This window comes from Hyla sarda, chromosome 5 (genome assembly GCF_029499605.1).
Source record: "Hyla sarda isolate aHylSar1 chromosome 5, aHylSar1.hap1, whole genome shotgun sequence".
In the NCBI taxonomy this organism is placed as follows: Eukaryota; Metazoa; Chordata; class Amphibia; order Anura; family Hylidae; genus Hyla; species Hyla sarda.
Window position 1 is genome coordinate 55,119,832 of NC_079193.1, and position 17,760 is coordinate 55,137,591.

The 17,760-nt window shown below is 43.1% G+C and overlaps 1 protein-coding gene across 4 annotated transcripts in view; it reads left to right on the forward strand.

Moving 5' to 3' along the window:
* The window catches only part of LARP4B (La ribonucleoprotein 4B), a 93,786-nt gene that overhangs the window by 34,456 nt on the left and 41,570 nt on the right, over nucleotides 1–17,760 (forward strand). For all 4 annotated transcript variants that reach the window (XM_056519528.1, XM_056519527.1, XM_056519526.1 and 1 more), the window contains 2 exons: nucleotides 4,342–4,471; nucleotides 17,357–17,504. In XM_056519528.1, the coding sequence (XP_056375503.1) occupies nucleotides 4,391–4,471; nucleotides 17,357–17,504 (229 nt within the window). In that variant the 5' untranslated portion in view covers nucleotides 4,342–4,390. The remainder of the gene's footprint in view (nucleotides 1–4,341; nucleotides 4,472–17,356; nucleotides 17,505–17,760) is intronic.

Consider the following 17,760-nt stretch of genomic DNA (forward strand, 5'->3'; position numbering starts at 1 on the left):
AATACACTGACATAATATTTTTGGGACAAGCAGTAATGTCACCTGTTAGCAACGCTGAAGCATTTTGACTGCTGGCACACAGTCTTAAAGGGGTTATCCAGGAATAGAAAAAACACAGCTAATTTCTTTTAAAAACAGCTCCCTGTCTGTCTCCAGGTTTGGTGTGGTTTTACAACTTGGCTCCATTCATTTCAATTGAACTGAGCTGCAGAACCACACCCAACCTGGAGACAGACGGGGATTTGTTTTTGAAAGAAAGTACTTCTGTTTTTCGATTGCCTATTGATATTGCTACTGGTATTTCATAATCTAAGTTTAGATACCAGCAGGGACCTGACACAGCCCACAGGCTTTGCCTTCTTATAGACCTGGACATGCAAGCACTTGCACACACTGCTTGTATGAAAACATTTTAACCCCTTAAGGACGCACGTCCTGTGCATAACCGCGGGCATCGGAGCGATGCCCGTGTCATGCTCGGCTGATCCCGGCTGCTGATCGCAGCCAGGGACCCGCCGGCAATGGCCGACGCCCGCGATCTTGCGGGCGTCTGCCATTAAACCCTCAGGTGCCGGGATCAATACAGATCCCGGCATCTGCGGCAGTGCGTGATTTCAATGAATGATCGGATCGCCCGCAGCGCTGCTGTGGGGATCCGATCATTCATAACGCCGCACGGAGGTCCCCTCGCCTTCCTCCGTCCGGCTCCTGGCGTCTCCTGCTCTGGTCTGGAGATCGAGCAGACCAGAGCAGAAGATGACCGATAATACTGATCTGTTCTATGTCCTATACATAGAACAGATCAGTATTAGCAATCATGGTATTGCTATGAATAGTCCCCTATGGGGACTATTCAAGTGTAAAAAAATGTACAAGTAAAAAAAAAAGTGAAAAATCCCCTCCCCCAATAAAAAGTAAAACGTCCGTTTTTTCCTATTTTACCCCCAAAAAGCGTTAAAAAATTTTTTTATAGACATATTTGGTATCGCCGCGTGCGTAAATGTCCGAACTATTAAAATAAAATGTTAATGATCCCGTACGGTGAACGAAAAAAAGGCCAAAATTGCTACTTTTTTAATACATTTTATTAAAAAAAAAATTAGAAAAAATTTATTATCAAAAAAAAGTACAGATCATGGCGCAAAAAATGAGCCCTCATACCGCCGCTTATATGGAAAAATAAAAACGTTAGAGGGAATCAAAATAAAGGGATTATAAACGTACTAATTTGGTTAAAAAGTTTGTGATTTTTTTTAAGCACAACAATAATGTAAAAGTATGTAATAATGGGTATCATTTTAATTTTATTGACCCTCAGAATAAAGAACACATGTCATTTTTACCATAAATTGTACGGCGTGAAAACGAAACCTTCCAAAATTAGCAAAATTGTGTTTTTCCTTTTTAATTTCCCCACAAAAATAGTGTTTTTTGGTTGCGCCATACATTTTATGATATAATGAGTTATGTCATTACAAAGGACAACTGGTCGCGCAAAAAACAAGCCCTCATACTAGTCTGTGGATGAAAATATAAAAGTTATGATTTTTAGAAGGCGAGAAGGAAAAAATGAAAACGTAAAAATTTTAAGTCCTTAAGGCCAAAATGTGCGGAGTCCGTAAGGGGTTAAACCCAAAGGAGGGAGATTTATCAAAAATTGTCTGGAGGAAAAGTTGCCCAGAGCAACCAATCAGATCACTTCTATTTCTCACAGGCCTCTTTAAAAATTAAAGAATCGATCTGATTGGTTGCTATGGGCAACTCAGCAATTTTTCCTTTGGACAGGTTATGATAAATCTCCCCCCAAAGCCCTTAATATATACAACTACATTTAGATAAAACTTTATAGTTTGGTCATTTCTGCATGCGGCGATACCAAATATATGGCTTTACCGTTTGTAAAGAATGCATAATGTCCATGTATCTTTGGACTAAAGTTTAATTCTTTTAACTCGCTGGATTGGACCAAACTTTGTGCATTACCAAGGCTTGGGTCTGAGCTGCTGGTCTGTGCATGAGGAGGATGGATTGACTACATGGGGTTAGTGCTGGATTTTTTGCACATGTTTGGTTAGCATGAGCAATGAATTACCCCGCCTATATAATCCCAGTATTATCCAGTCTGGATGGGATCTAGCCTACTCAAATAACAGTTATACTTCCGCTCTACCTCTTTCCAATTTATTAGAGTAGTAGTATCTTATTGTGTATTAAATTGATGGTTACCTTGCTGGGAAATCATTAAAAATTTCAGCCTTCAGTATGATATATGCACAGATAATGCTTCCTCCCCCTCTCAATGAGTCCTGACACCTCCTCCCTCTTTCGGTGAAAGCCAGAGCTTCCTGATAGAGAATCCATGGAGAGAGAAAACTATGACCACTTGGCGCAGAAACTTTTTATACTGTGTTCAGAATTTCACGAAGGAAATGGATTTAGCTAGGAATAAGAACAGGAAACTGGGTTTGATTAGTGAATTGTTAATTCAGGGGTGAATGGAGTTTGTCTTGGGTTCGGACACCATTGCAAAATCTGCTTGCCCAAATCGTAGCATTCGCAAGACGGACATGTGACATTACTGATACCTTATGAGCAAAAAGGTCCTTGGCAACTTGTAGTGATTGCAAAAATTCTAACAAACTCTGTTCCCCCAAAAAACATTGAGGTTTGGTGTAAGTTGTAGTTACACCATAATTTTTCTGAGTCTCACAGGACCAAATGCTAACGTGTATCTTAACACGGGACCTAACACTAACCTACCTGTGCCGTATGGGCAAAACCAGGGGCCAGTGGGCAAATACAGCAGCATTAGGTCCGACTCGCAACCTGCTCCCAGTTACCTCCAGTGTGGCTAAGCACACATATAATGGGAGTAGGGAGGAAGGCTATGAGCCCCACCCAAGTAGGCTGATATGTTGCCGACCTCACAAGTGCACCAAAATGCTGCCTATAATATTAAGGCGCATTAAATTTGGAGTTTATACACCTCTAAAAATAAGAATTTGAACAACAACAAGAAAACGTCTCAAATGGCAGGAAATTCTCAACCCCAAATGCAGTTCTGGGGGAGCAGATCCTGCCCTTATGGTCCATTGCTAGGGGGAATCCCCAGCATAAAATGCATACAATGGGGGATTCCTGCAGCAGACTACAAGTGCCACAATGGCATCCTACACCCAATGAAAAGTGTGGATGTGTAACATATATTTTAGGTGCACTTCTGTGGTAGATGTAGACAGTGGGCAATTACAGCAGCATTAGGTCTGACTTTTTTTTTTTTTCCCCCCCATGTTGTTCAAATCTTATATTTTGAGGTGTATAAACTCCAAATTGAATGCGCCTTAATCACTATTATAGGCATCATTTTGGTGCACTTGTGAGGTCGGCAACATATTGGCCTACTTGTGTGGGGCTCATAGCCCTCCTCCCATTATATGTGTGCTTAGCCACACTGGAGTGAATTGGGAGCAGGCTGTGAGTTGGACCTAATGCTGCTGTATTTGCCCACTGGCCCCTGGTATTTCCCATACGGTACAGGTAGGTTTAGTGTTAGGTCCCGTGCCACTTGAGAAACCTTGTTGTTGGTGTGCGGGCTCAGTTATGTCCTTTATATGAGGATATACTGCCTAATGTCTCAATTTTAACATAATTTTGAGGCTTAGTAGTATGTTACTGTCTACATCTACCACAGTAATGCACCTAAATTTATGTATTATTCTATATGTTACACGTCCACACTTTTCATCTGGTGTAGGATGCCATTGTGGCACTTGTAGTCTGCTGCAGGCATCCTCCATTGTATGCATTTTATGCTGGGGATTGCCCTTAGCAACGGACCACAAGCGCAGGATCTGCTCCCCCAGTGTAAATGCACAACTGCATTTGGGGTTGAGAATTTCCTGCCATTAGAGACCAGGGTTTTTTCTTGTTGTTCTAAATTGCAAGTTCCTTTAGGGTCTAGTCACACAGTGGAATTTCTGCTTGCGTCACTCCGCCTCAAATTAAAGCCTATAGACTTCTATGGGATTCTGCACTCCCAATCACACTTCTGAAACTCCGCTTGCAGAATTTGAGAAGTGTGAATGGGAGTGCGGAATTCCATAGTAGTCTATGGGCTTTAATTTGAGGCAGAATTCTGCAATCGGAAATTCCGCAGTGGGAATAGACCCTTACTCTGGTTTGGGAATGCCCTTAAACATTCTTTTAGACTGTGTTGCAAAAATTTAGTTTAGCTCTTATTGAAATGTTATATAGTGTGGGCCTGTCTGCTGTTCTAATCTGCCATGTTATTGGTGAATGACTTTTCTAAAAAAAAAAAATAATTTTGGGATTTCCTTGCAGCTTTCTAGGGTGACTCGTTTTCTCTGAGGAGCCTAGAAGCAGACGGCTCATGACTTCAGATCAGGATACTAAAGTTGTGGCTGAACCGCAGGTACAGCAAGTCCAAGAAGCCAAAGAGAGTTCACATCTTGTAAGTACAGCTTTATGTGTCTGAAATTCTTCCATAGTCAATAAAATCCCATTATGCTGGCACTCATTGGTCTGGATATCTTCATAATCCAAACAAAAAAGGTCCTTTTCTGGATCATTGGGAAATGCATGTGAAACCAGGCATAAGCAATAACCTATCAGTTCCTATGTGAGCCTCCAGGTCCGATACAACACTGAAATAATGTTTTGCATATTTATCTGTTTTTATTACTGTGAGCCTCAAAATGTGTGGCGAGTTCTGTCGGTGCGTGGATCCTGTGTATGTAAAGCTAACACGTTTTAGTGAATTGCTATGGGATCAAGTGCCGTAAAAATCCCTGTTGTAAGTTTGCCATATTTAGTGGACTTAAAGGCGTATTCTGGGATTAACTAACTTTTAACTATCCTGCCCATTATGAAGAATTATGCTAGTTCTACATTTACTTGCTATACCACTCTGCCGTGGGTTGTCTTCTTTTTCTTCTTTATATGGTTTAGTGTTTTCGTTCAGGTCCTGATGACGTTCGTCTCACAATCCTTTGCGGCTCGAGGCAGCAGCTGTTATACAGGGGCTTGGCTATTTCTGTATCTCCTCACAAGCCAGCCCGTTGCAGTCCATCGGCGGTGATCCCTGCGTTACCGCATTCAGCAGATTGCCGAGATCACAGGACGCTGGAACGTCAGGACATACAGATGGACCTCAAACGTTCAGGGGGCTGGCTTTTGAGGAAATACAAGAAATAGCCAAGCCCCCATATACCAGCTGCTGCCTCGAGCCGCAAAGGATTGTGAGACGAACGTCATCAGGAGGACCTCAAAGGAAACGCTAAACCTGGGGGGACCATATAATGAAGAAAAAGACATTCCAAGGCAGAGCTGTATAGCAAGTAATTATGGAACTAGCATAATTCATAATGGGCAGGATAGTTGTTAGTTAGTTAAGCCTGGAATACCCTTTTAAGCTGGATGCCCAGTTACCTTAGAGGCACAATATTTAGACTAGGTGTTTGGCCATGAGGCTAGTTGTTAAAGGGGTTATCATAAGATTAAGTTATACCCTATCATCGGGATGAATGAAAACTGAAATTCCCACTGATCGAGAACTGAGATCAGTTGTACACTGAGTAAATGGAATGGCAGTGCATATGCTCGACTGGGACTTCTCAACATATCTGAGTACATTGCCCTGTTATGTTCAGAAGTCCCATATAAAGGTGGATGGAGCGTGGCATGCACAATTCTGCTACTACTTTGTTCACTTGGGGAACAATGCACCTTTGTTATCTTGATCGGTTGGAGTCCCAGAAGTTGTGCCCCCACGATAAACTACTTGTTCCCTATCCTGTAGATCAGGAATAACTTCTTTAACATTCGTCATCTAAAGCTAATATGTGTGAGGCTATTTCATTGGCTCCCCAAGTATCCTACACTTTGTTCTAGTTTTTGTTAGTTCTTGTGTTAGAACTTATTTTTAACATACACTGCTCAAAAAAATAAAGGGAACGCTTAAACACAATGTAGCTCCAAGTCATTGACACTTCTGTGAAATCACACTGTCCACTCAGGAAGCAACACTGATTGACAATCAATTTCACATGCTGTTGTGCAAATGGAACAGACAACAGGTGGAAATTATAGGCAATTAGCAAGACACCCCCAATAAAGGAGTGGTTCTGCAGATGGTGACCACAGACTACTTCTCAGTTCCTATGATTCCTTGCTAATGTTTTGGTCCCTTTTGAATGCTGGCGGTGCTTTCACTCTAGTGGTTGCATGAGACTGAGTCTACAACCCACACAAGTGGCTCAGGTAGTGCAGCTCATCCAGGATGGCACATCAATGCGAACTGTGGCAAGAAGGTTTGCTGTGTCTGTTAGTGTAGTGTCCAGAGCATGGAGGCGCTACCAGGAGACATGGCGGAGGCTGTAGGAGGACAACAACCCAGCAGCAGGACCGCTACCTCTGCCTTTGTGCAAGGAGGAGCAGGAGGAGCACTGCCAAAGCCATGCAAAATGACCTCCAGCAGGCCACAAATGTGCATGTGTCTACTCAAACGGTCAGAAACAGACTCTATGAGGGCCTGACATACACAGGTGGAGGTTGTGCTTACAGCCAAACACCGTGCAGGACGTATGGCATTTGCCAGAGAACACCAAGATTGGCAAATTCGCCACTGGCGCCCTGTGCTTTTCACAGATGAAAGCCGGTTCACACTGAGCACATGTGACAGACGTGACAGAGTCTGGAGACTCCGTGGAGAACGTTCTGTTGCCTGCAACATCCTCAAGCATGACCGGTTTGGCGGTGGGTCAGTAATAGTGTGGGGTGGCATTTCTTTGGGGAGGCCAAACAGCCCTCCATGTTCTTGCCAGAGGTAGCCTGACTGCCATTAGGTCCAACCACTTTTCTCCTTACCACTTTTCTGTGTGTGACCAATCCTTCAGTGGGGCACCTGTTGGCTGCATTGCGGGAGGCATGAGGTTCCTGTATCTCTATGCCAGTGTTTCCCAAGCAGGGTGCCTCCAGCTGTTGCAAAACTACAACTCCCAGAATGCCAACAGCCAGAGGCTGTCCGTACATGCTCGGAGTTTTAGTTTTACAACAGCTGGAGGCACCCCTGGTTGGAAAACACTGCTCTACCCTAAAATAAATATATACCTACATAATAGATAGTATTTGTCTTCTCTCTCCCATCTCTCAAAGGCTCCTTTCGGGTTCCTTATTGCTGAATCCTTTTCAATAACCGGACAAAAAGCACTGCATGCATTATTTGTTTTTATCATTACTGTTATCAGACTGTTAGAATTCTTTAAAATGACAGTCCCTATAAAAGCCAGTAGGATCCGTTGTGTTCAGTTAGTGTCCGTTCTGGCCCAGAATGGAGCCTCCGCCACAGAAGTGACCAAAGCATAAGTTACTTACGACTGGACGTAGTCTAAAAGTAAATGTGTTCATTACACATGCAAGCATATTCTATTTTATCCACCAAACAAAAGAACGATAGCATGCACTCACCACATAGACTGTATCTAAGCATCCGGAGTCACTGGGAAGCATCAGGTGAAGAAGCTGCGCGCATCCTCCGGCGCAGAAGCGCTCAGAGGCCGGAAGAAGCGCGCATTGTTGCGTGAAACGACCGGCGTAGCCTCTGAGCGCTTCGGCGTCTTCCCTGATGCTTCCCAGTGACTCCGGATGCTTAGATACAGTCTATGTGGTGAGTGCATGCTATCGTTCTTTTGTTTGGTGGATTGCATTTACTGTTGCTCTATTATGTGCACCCCACAGGTGTCAATTATCTTGCTGGATCCTTACACTGCCTTGCGGATGTATCCTTCATAATAGCTGTATCTACACCAGGAGTGCTCTCCCCTCTATTTTCTTCTTCATTTCTTAATATTCTATTTTATTTTGATATTCAAATGAGCTTTTGGGTTTCATATAAGAAAAGCACTTGCATACATGTCCAGTCGATTGAAGCTAATGGATCTAGTGGGTGTATACCATGTTGTGTCTGCATACTGGTTAGCCAGTTTTCCGATTTATATATTACAACTGAAGGGCTAGTTTCAGATGTGAACATAGCCTTATCTAGAAGCCTATTTATGGTGATAGCTATCTTGCAGCAGTGCTGTGGACTGATAGAAATAGAGAACATATGACAGGTGCAATTCGGGTGTCAGTGTAATTTGACCATATTCTTCTAAATCCCTCATGCTACCATGGTTAACGCCTAACATATTGGTGCTATACATTACTATAACCACCTCTTGTATTTCTACATTTTCATATGATTTGTGTTTTAGTTCCCCACTTACACCCCCCCCCCCCCCACTACTTCTCCTCCTCATCATAAAGTTTTTGGTTTCCTCTGTGGATGTCCTTGCTTACTTTATAGTTTAAGGGTACGTTCACACGTACGCAGATTTGATGCACAGGATTTTCTGCTGGAGATTTCAATGTAAACTAAATGACTTAGCACAGCTTCTAATCGGCAGTTACAAATCCAGCGCATCAAATCTGCGCATGATCCTGAATGTGGGAACGTACCCTAAAGGTGATACTTATTTTTTTTTTTTTTTTTTTTTTTTTTTTTACAGTCTTTGTTAGAAGAAATAAACCCAACAGCATTCCTCATGTCCATGGGCTTTATCAGGTATAGCAGCTCATTCCCATGAACACCAGACACAGCCCACTTGCCTTGTGGATTTCCCTGCCTCTCTTTCCCCCTATAAAGGAAAGAACAGGAAAATTACTTTGTTGTAAAGGTTGGCATGGGCTGTACTTTAGTGGGGAACAAATTCTAATACCTTTTAAAGCCTTAAGGGCGTACTCCGGCCTTAGACATCTTATCCCCTATCCAAAGGATAGGGGATAAGATGTCTAATCGGGGGGGTCCCTACAGTGCAGCACCTGGCATTCTGTGCCGGGTGCTGCTCCAGTCTGAGAAACGCCCCATCCCATAGACATGAATGGAGGGGGGTGGCGTGAAGTCACGTCTTTGTCTCAGAAACCGGGTGCTGTGTGGAAATTGCAGGGGTCCCAGCAGCTGGACCCTGCGATCAGACATCTTATGTCAAATTATCCTTTGGATAGGGGAGAAGATGTGTGAGGGTAGAGTGCGCCTTTAACAGTATGTTCACACCTTAGCATTTCTGTGTTTAATTCCGCATTGGAATTCAGCATGGAGATTCAGCAGCAGCATAGTCACATTGATTTCAATGGGATTCTGCTGCAATGTATAAATAGCAGAATTTCTGCCCTGGAAACATCTGCCTCAAATTCCAGTGTCCACAGAAAGAATGGACATTTCCATTCTTTCTGTGGACTCAACACGGAATGCATTGCCGTCTGAGACTGCGTTTTCCGGAGACTGTCTGCAGAATGTCCTCACAGATTTTCTTTGTGGACATTCTGCAATGTGAACATTAGCCTTAGTGCTTGCTTACTCCATTAAGCACTGAGTGACCTTTCACCTCCATAGCTACTTCATGGGCTTGTGCCAAATGGTGTCATAATTAATAGCCATAGTTTTATTTCTCAATGATTGCAAAACCTTGATCTGATGTGACCACCAAATACAATAACAAAGATTACAGTTTAAGAACATGTTCACATGTAGAGTATATACTGTGTCACAAAAGGCAGATTTTTTGCAGAGATTTTGCAACTATCCAATTCATCTGAAAGATCACTGCTACACAAGACCTAACAAGACATTGCTATAGTGAATATTTTCAACCTCACAGCCCTTTACCCTATTTCAATAATCCCCAGTCTGTGACTTTCCATCTGTTAAAAAAAAAAAAATAAACCTTTCAGTATGTTGGGAGTTGTTGTAGTTTTAGAACAGCTGGAAGGCCACAGACTGGGGATCATTGCATTGCTCTATTGGCAAATGTGTAAAAGGTTCGGCAGCCAATTATATTAAACTAGTTTGAAATTTTGTTAAAATAACACTATTGTCCCTAAGTTGCACCATCCCCCAGTTTATATAGAACACGTAAGAGTTAAACAAGTAACCCTCTGGTTTTGGCAGCTGCTGGCCTGCGCCTTGGCAAATCTCCTCAATACAGAGGCCTTAGTGTCTTGGATTGTAATTTGAGTGACAATAGCATGTGGTTTGATTTGTCTGTCTGAAGTTACTATTTTTGACTTGTGGGTAGTGGCCTATACCCAGCTGTACTGATTCCTATAGTAGATTCATTAAAGCATCAGCCACGGCACTAGCAGAGCATGGTTTTACAATGGGTTGCTGTTTTAGCAAAGAATTATGCCCACGCAGAAGCCTTGAAAGGACCAGCTTGTTCGATTCAACATCATGTGAAGATTTAGAGAAAAACTCTACTACGCAAAGTGAAATTCAAGATCCGCACGCAGGAGAGAACGCGTCACTTCAAGGGATTTTTCCAGTCTCTGGGTCAGAAAACTCAACAACTTCTGTAAAGTCAGGGCTGACAAGTAATGGATTGTTTAAGAGCTCCCCGTATCCCTCCTACAAGAGCATGGATAACACCGAGCACAATGGATCAATGCTGAAATCTAGCAAAACCAGGTTGGTGAACTTGCTGAATCCCATAAATGAATTAAATGTTATGTCTAAATACAATCACTTGCAGAAAGAGAGAGAAGTAGAATCTAAACCAACCTCAGAGCATGAATGCACAGTTATAGAAAATACAGGCAATTGTACAGCTCTGGTCTCTAACACTACGATGGGAGAAGCATGGCCTCTGCATGACCATGCCTCACAGGATCAAGTGTCAGTGAATCCAGAGCAGAACTCACAGGAAGTTCTTTCCTTAAAAGCAAACTACTTGGCCGGCGGCCAGGAAGCATGGCAGAGCGTATTAACACAGAGCGAAGACGAGGAAAATGCTGATATTACAGAGGATAGGAGCCTATTGGATTTCTGTTCAGCAAGAAAGCAAATAAACGAAAACCTGCTTTGTCAAAGTGATGCAGAGGTGACGAATTTAAGGACTAACACGTTCTACAGCATCTGTTTAGTAGAGGAGGAGGATATAAATGAAGATGTTTCTGAGAAACATAAGATACCCAATAAGGATTCAGTTGCTGCTGAAAGCGTGTACGACACATCAAGTTCTCCGGATATTGGGATGGAAAATGTATTTTGTGTACCAAATCACAAGCCTATAGGAGTTTATTCAGATGAGACCGAGGGTTTTCCTCACACTGCTCCATCAGGTTTACTTTCACTTGGACCTCAAACCAAAGACTTGAATGAACTTCATGACTGTGTTCTTAACACTAGTTGTCTGGAACCTGTCATTTCATTGACAAATCCCACTGATACTGTTCCAATAAATTGCAAAACTGAGGAACAAAGCTTACGTTTCCTTACTCCACCTGGACAATGTATTCCTGAAACCATAATTGATGTTACAGCTTTGCTAGAACTAAATGAAATAAAGCAACAAACCAGTGTTGACCAAGTTCAGTTGCCATTTACTGAACCGGAGATTTCTGAAGGGGAACCAACAACTGCATCAGATTTCTCAAACAAAGTTTATGGGACCACAGAATCGCCTATTGAAAGCGCGTGTTACACTTCACACTCGGGTTGTAATAAATCTTTGAGTCAGAGTCTTGAAGTTGATTTCTTGGAAGAACATGTGGATGATCATGTTATCAATGACTCCCCAATATCTAGTAAACACGAAGAAAATTCTATTGTGTACTGCAGGAAGAACAGTATTGTTGATATAGTTGAATCTGAAAATACAGAGGGTTGTCCACCTACCTTGGAGGAATTTAGTAACTGCTTGAATGGGAATGAGAGTGATGAACAAAGTAATGGAGAAGTTTGTGCGGAACCTCTTGATAAACAAAATCACACTGCCGGTTTCTTAGTTACTATAGACACACATACTGAAACTTCAGAGCTGGACCGTACTACAGAGAATCCTTCTTCAAATTGTATCTCTAAAGAGCAGTCTGATGTAATAGATCTTGTTGAAAAGTTCTCAGCATGTACCGGTACTTCTCCTCAATTCAAAGAATGTGATCCAGACTGTGCTTCGTCTCACCTCAGAAGTAATGGTTCACACCACATAGAAAATAATGAAAGCAGTAGCCCCGCTAGCATGTTGGAAGCTGTGAAAGTTTGTGTAATAGATGCTTTAACGTCTGATTCTTCTCGTGCAAAGCCAATAATTAACGGGTACTCTGACAGTGACTTATCGGGCACAAGTCGTAAGAGCTGTAGTCCTCTCATTGTTGAATATTTTGATATCTCTCCTGTTAACAGTTCGAAGGAGGATTTCCAGGAACTGAATGCATCTTCTCATTCTGGGGACATGGTAAACGAGAAGCTTGTCAGTCCTGTCTTTAACACTACTGATGGTGAACTAATCTATGACGCTTGCCTGGAAAACAGGATCCTGTGTGACATTTCAGACCAGTCACAGGACCACACCAGTCTTGTCACTCACAGTAATGAAGATCTGTTAATGTCTGAAGCCTCACAGCCTTTTACTGAAGGTGGCTTTACGGAATTGGGTACAATGAATGTCCCCTATCATGATTATGAAGAGGACCAGGTAGATGAGTATGCTGCTACTCCATCATATGAGATCCACACACTGTCCGCAGGCTTTACAGATAGCAATGAACCAGAACAAAGTAATGAGGAGTGTGTACTTGACTTGATGCAAAATCTTCTTAGAGATTCTCAAAATAAGACCAAGGATCTGTGTGAAGGTGAACAGCATTTGTCACTGTCCTGTGTTTTATCAGGCGAACAATTCTTGGTCCAGCCTGACTATAAAGTGGATTACTTATGGTATGATTCTACATCAGAAGATCAGCAATGTAACCATCAGTACAACTGCAGTGACGAAAACCTAGAGATTTCTGACATCCGCTCAGGGAAATACTCCTTTCAGCTACTGGCTCCTGAAAACAGAAATATTTGGGGTTGGCCTGAGATCTGCTGTGAATCTGTAAGTTTTTACGATTACCCTATACCCTAGGGTGCATGGCATTCCCCCTTTGCATTTGATCAAATATTCAACTTTTACGTCCTCAACATAAAAAATAAAAGTTAAACAGTTATCACAAAGGTAGTCTAGGGCTACAACTACCGATTATTTGTAAAAATTGATTAGTCGGCTGATCATTGGTTCGATTTAATTGTAGTAAAAAAATTAAAATAAAATGATTTGGAGGGGACCAGGAAGGGGTTGAGGACCGAATCATGAAAAGTTAACTGGGGACAGCACCTGAAAAATAAACAGGGTAAGAGCGAAAGGACAGCAACTAAAGGGTTAACACCGGAGAAAATAGGGGACAGCAACTGAAGGGTTAACCTATGAGCATTGCTGTAGGGGAAAAGGAGCAGTTCAGACCTTAGTGATGGCTTTCCTCAATGCACCAGGAAGATCTGTCACTGCACAGAGGATAGTTTGGAGCTTCTGGTCAAACAAGGGGCTTCAGGATCGTGGGAGATCTGGTCACTGAAGGCGGCGGGTAAGGAGGTGGAGCTGGCTTCCGGACTGCACTCCATGCTGGAGGTAGGCCGCAGATGTTGCAAGGGGAGACTGAGGTGCTAAAAAGGAAAAGAAAGTATAAGCACTAGCAGGAATACTTTGTTATTAGGCCTCCAAACCCCCCAGCAAAACCCCGCCCCACCCCCCCAAAACAACTAATCCATAATGGAAATCGTCAACAACTATTTCTATTATCGATTTTTAACTGTTAATCGCTACAGCCCTAGTATGCTAGAGCGACATGTTACTGTCATGAAATGGACAAAGGGACTGAATGCCATTAGGGTAATAATAGTCTGACTGTACCATGTCATTTATTTTACACATTTGACGTAGTACTGTGTACTACCGGCTGTTGTGTTGTCAGGTGGATCTTTTTTATTCCATAGGTATTAATTATTAATTCATAATCAGATACCTTTATTTGCATTCCGCATGAATAATGTAATATACATAGGTGAGATCCTCTGAGACCTACTGATAACAAGGAAATATTTACACTTGATTGACTACTCTTAGACTGTTAAGACAGAATTTACACTTTGGAAATTACCTAGAAAGAACATATAACTATAACTTCAGCATGCTAAAGATGTGTAAGGCTAGGTTCACACGGCCATTGTCCGCGTCTATAATTTGTCCGTTATTGCTTCCTAAACGGACCATTCTATTAACGGGTGCAAACTGATGGAAAGGGATGCTATTTAGTGGCATCCGTTTGCATCAGTTTTTCATCCGTTAGTATCAGCTGTCTACAGACTCCTGCAGCCTGGACTACTACTACTCCCATCATGGAACAGACTTCTTTTCATGATGGGAGTAGTAGTTCCCTGGCTGCGGGAGTCTGCAGGTGGCTGGGACGCTAGATTAGTGCTTGTACTACTACCCCCATCATGAAACAGTCTGTTCCATGATGGGGTTTGTAGTACAGGGGCTGAGGGATCGATTGCACTGGGTCTCACTTCTGAGGCCTATGTGATCAGAAGTTATTAACCAGTGGAGCAGGCGGCATGGTCCGCAACCCTGCGATGTACATTGTATGCGTGTTTTACTTCCATTTTTAAATACCCCGCTGGGGGCCCTGAATGGCCGAGGGGCCATTCAGGGCTCTTAGCAGTGTTTTTAAAGTCATTAGCGAGGATTGTAATGTTGCACTACACTGCGCTGCGTTCCCAGTCTGCCCTTATGCGCTGCAGGAGGGCAAGATCTGTAGGTAGCGCAGCAGTGGGCAATATACATAGCTAGCGCAGTGGGGGCTAAACATATAGCGCTATATGTATAATGCGCTCCCCCCGCTGCGCTAGCTATGTATAATGCCCCCCGCTGCGCTAGCTATGTATAATGCCCCCCGCTGCGCTAGCTATGGATAATGCCCCCCGCTGCGCTAGCTATGGATAATGCCCCCCGCTGCGCTAGCTATGGATAATGCCCCCCGCTGCGCTAGCTATGGATAATGCCCCCCGCTGCGCTAGCTATGGATAATGCCCCCCGCTGCGCTAGCTATGGATAATGCCCCCCGCTGCGCTAGCTATGGATAATGCCCCCCGCTGCGCTAGCTATGGATAATGCCCCCCGCTGCGCTAGCTATGGATAATGTGAATAGTATACCATCAGCAGCACATCGTGCTCTTGGCCGGGAGAAGCAGCGAAATGCGGCCCGCTTCCCGGCCAGCAGATGTGCTGCAGGTAGTATACTATTCACAGATAGCGCTGCAAGGGATTTATGTATGCGCTCGCTGGGGAGGCATTATACATGGTTAGCGCAGCAGGGGGCATTATACATGGTTAGCGCAGCGGGGGGCATTATACATGGTTAGTGCAGCGGGGGGCATTATACAACATAGCTAGCGCTGCTAGGGGACATTACACATATAGTGCTTTATGTCTGGCCACCCACTGCGCTAGCTATATATAGATTGCCCACTGCTGCGTTACTTAAAGATCTTGCCCTCCTGCAGTGCATCAGGGCAGCCAGGGAATGCAACGCAGTGTGGTGCAACATTACAATCCTCGTAATAATGACCTTAAAAACCCCGCAGGAAGCCCTGAATGGCCCCTCGGTGCCGGCCATTCAGGGCTCCCCGCGGGGTGTTTGAAAATTAAAGTAAAACACACTGATAACATCGCAGGGTTGCGGACCATGCCGCCCACTCCCCTGGTTAATAACTTTTGATTGCATGGGGTCTCAGACGTGAGACCCAGTGCGATCAATCCCTCAGCCCCTGTACTACTACCCCCAACATGGAACAGACTGTTCCATGATGGGGGTAGTAGTACAAGCATTAATCTAGCCTCCCCAGACTCCCGCAACCTGGAAACAACTACTCCCATCAAGGAAACAAGTCTGTTCCGTGATGGGAGTAGTAGTAGTCGTCCCACAGCACAGCAAGAGTTTGCTGATTTCACTCCTCCTGAGCATGCTCAGAAGTAATAACGGTTGAAAAATGGATATTAAAAACTAGGTGCAAACGGGATGACATTATATGCTCATCCGTTTGCCATAGACTTCAATGTTAAATTTTTATATCCGTTTCTATCCCATTTTTTTTGACGGGAGAAAAAATACTGCGTGCAACGTTTTTTTTTTTTTCCCCCATCAAAAAAAAAACGGAACAGGAAGGAAACGGGTGATAACGGATTGTAAAAAAAAAAAAAAAATCCCATTGACATCAATGGGATTATTTTACAGCCATTTGCAACCAGTTTAAAAAAAATATTAAACTGATAGCAGAACGGGCAAAAAGTTACGGGGGCAGACTGCCGTGTGAACGAGCCCCAAGTCTGTATATGGTACCTCAAATGCTTTTTTTGAAGTAGGACTATTAAAAGGACTATCTTGCAGCACTGTGTACTATAGTAATTTTTCTAAATGATATTCATTTAGAATTTGGTGCAAAAATGATTGAACGGGGGCGCTGCTCTCTGCAGAGATGAAGCTTCAGCTGTCTCCTCAGCTCCTCCAGTGCAACACCCAGCATAATGTGATTTTTATGGCACAGTGTCTCATGGGACCCCCCGCATTCTCCTGAAAGGTGCCCTGGTTGTCTATGGGTGCACATGCTGTAGACGCACATTTCTATGGGAGCGTTGGAGATGCACTCGTGCTTATACAAGAGGATTGGACTTGTGCATCTCCAGTGCTCCCATACAAATGAATGGAGTATGTGCTGTCTACAGCACATGCTCTCACTGAGAGCTGGGGACCCCCAACCCCTTCCACCCACCATGACCAGATACTTTTCCCTTATCCTGTAGATAGGGCATAAGTCCATTTCACCCTTTAAGTTACACACAGGAGGGCTGACGTATAAGACGTGCCTGTTGTGAACATTGAGCTCCCAACTTCTGGGTGTCCTGTGTGAAGTCTATATATCTGTACGTTTTGGCTTTAAACTAAACTAGTTGTCAAATTTTAACTACACAGATAGATGGTCCCTTGAGGTCTGTTCAGATGTTATCATAATAGTGGAAGCTGTAATATTTTGCCCTATAGCTATATATTTTAAGATATATTCTGCCATTAGACCTTGTCATTGTCATAATGGACTCTTATCCAATCTGCAACCCTTCGATTCAATCCAAAATAAACAAAATCTTTCCATATAAGCATCTTGAAAATCTTTGGATAAAATATCTTATCAAAGATGGAAGCCACACAAGGTATCTTATGTTATCCCTTTGTGTGTCCTCTGTCTTTGATAGGATATTTTGTTGCAGCTTTTTGGAACCACTGGATCTGGTTTACTTTGTTTATCCTTATTTTGTGTCCTCGTGCGTTTGTGGTATTTACCGAATCTTTAGATAAAGTCTATATAGTGACTCTTTCTTATTGATTTCATTTTTGATGCTTCTCATAATATTGTCCTTTTATTTTATAGGAATCAGCAAAGGTTTCTGAATTAAACCCCAATGCTAAAGTATGGGGGAATCACATGCTACATGTGGAAGCAGGTGGAACTGCTGACGGAACAGTTGGCCAATCCTGGGAGGAGCTGCCTGATGAACCTCCTGATTCCTCCAAAGAAGGTACAAACTTGTCTCCCATAGTGAAGTATTCTGTGTATATTAGTGATGCTGCAATGCTCTCATTCTGGAATTCGCTTTGTTGGTGACATACAATATACAGATTTACTATACAGATTTACTATTTATTTATAATATATATTGCAGCAGTCTTCAAACTGTGGCCCTCCAGCTGTTTCAAAACTACAACTCCCAGCATGCCCGGACAGCCAACGGCTGTCCGGGCATGCTGGGAATTGTAGTTTTGCAACATCTGGAG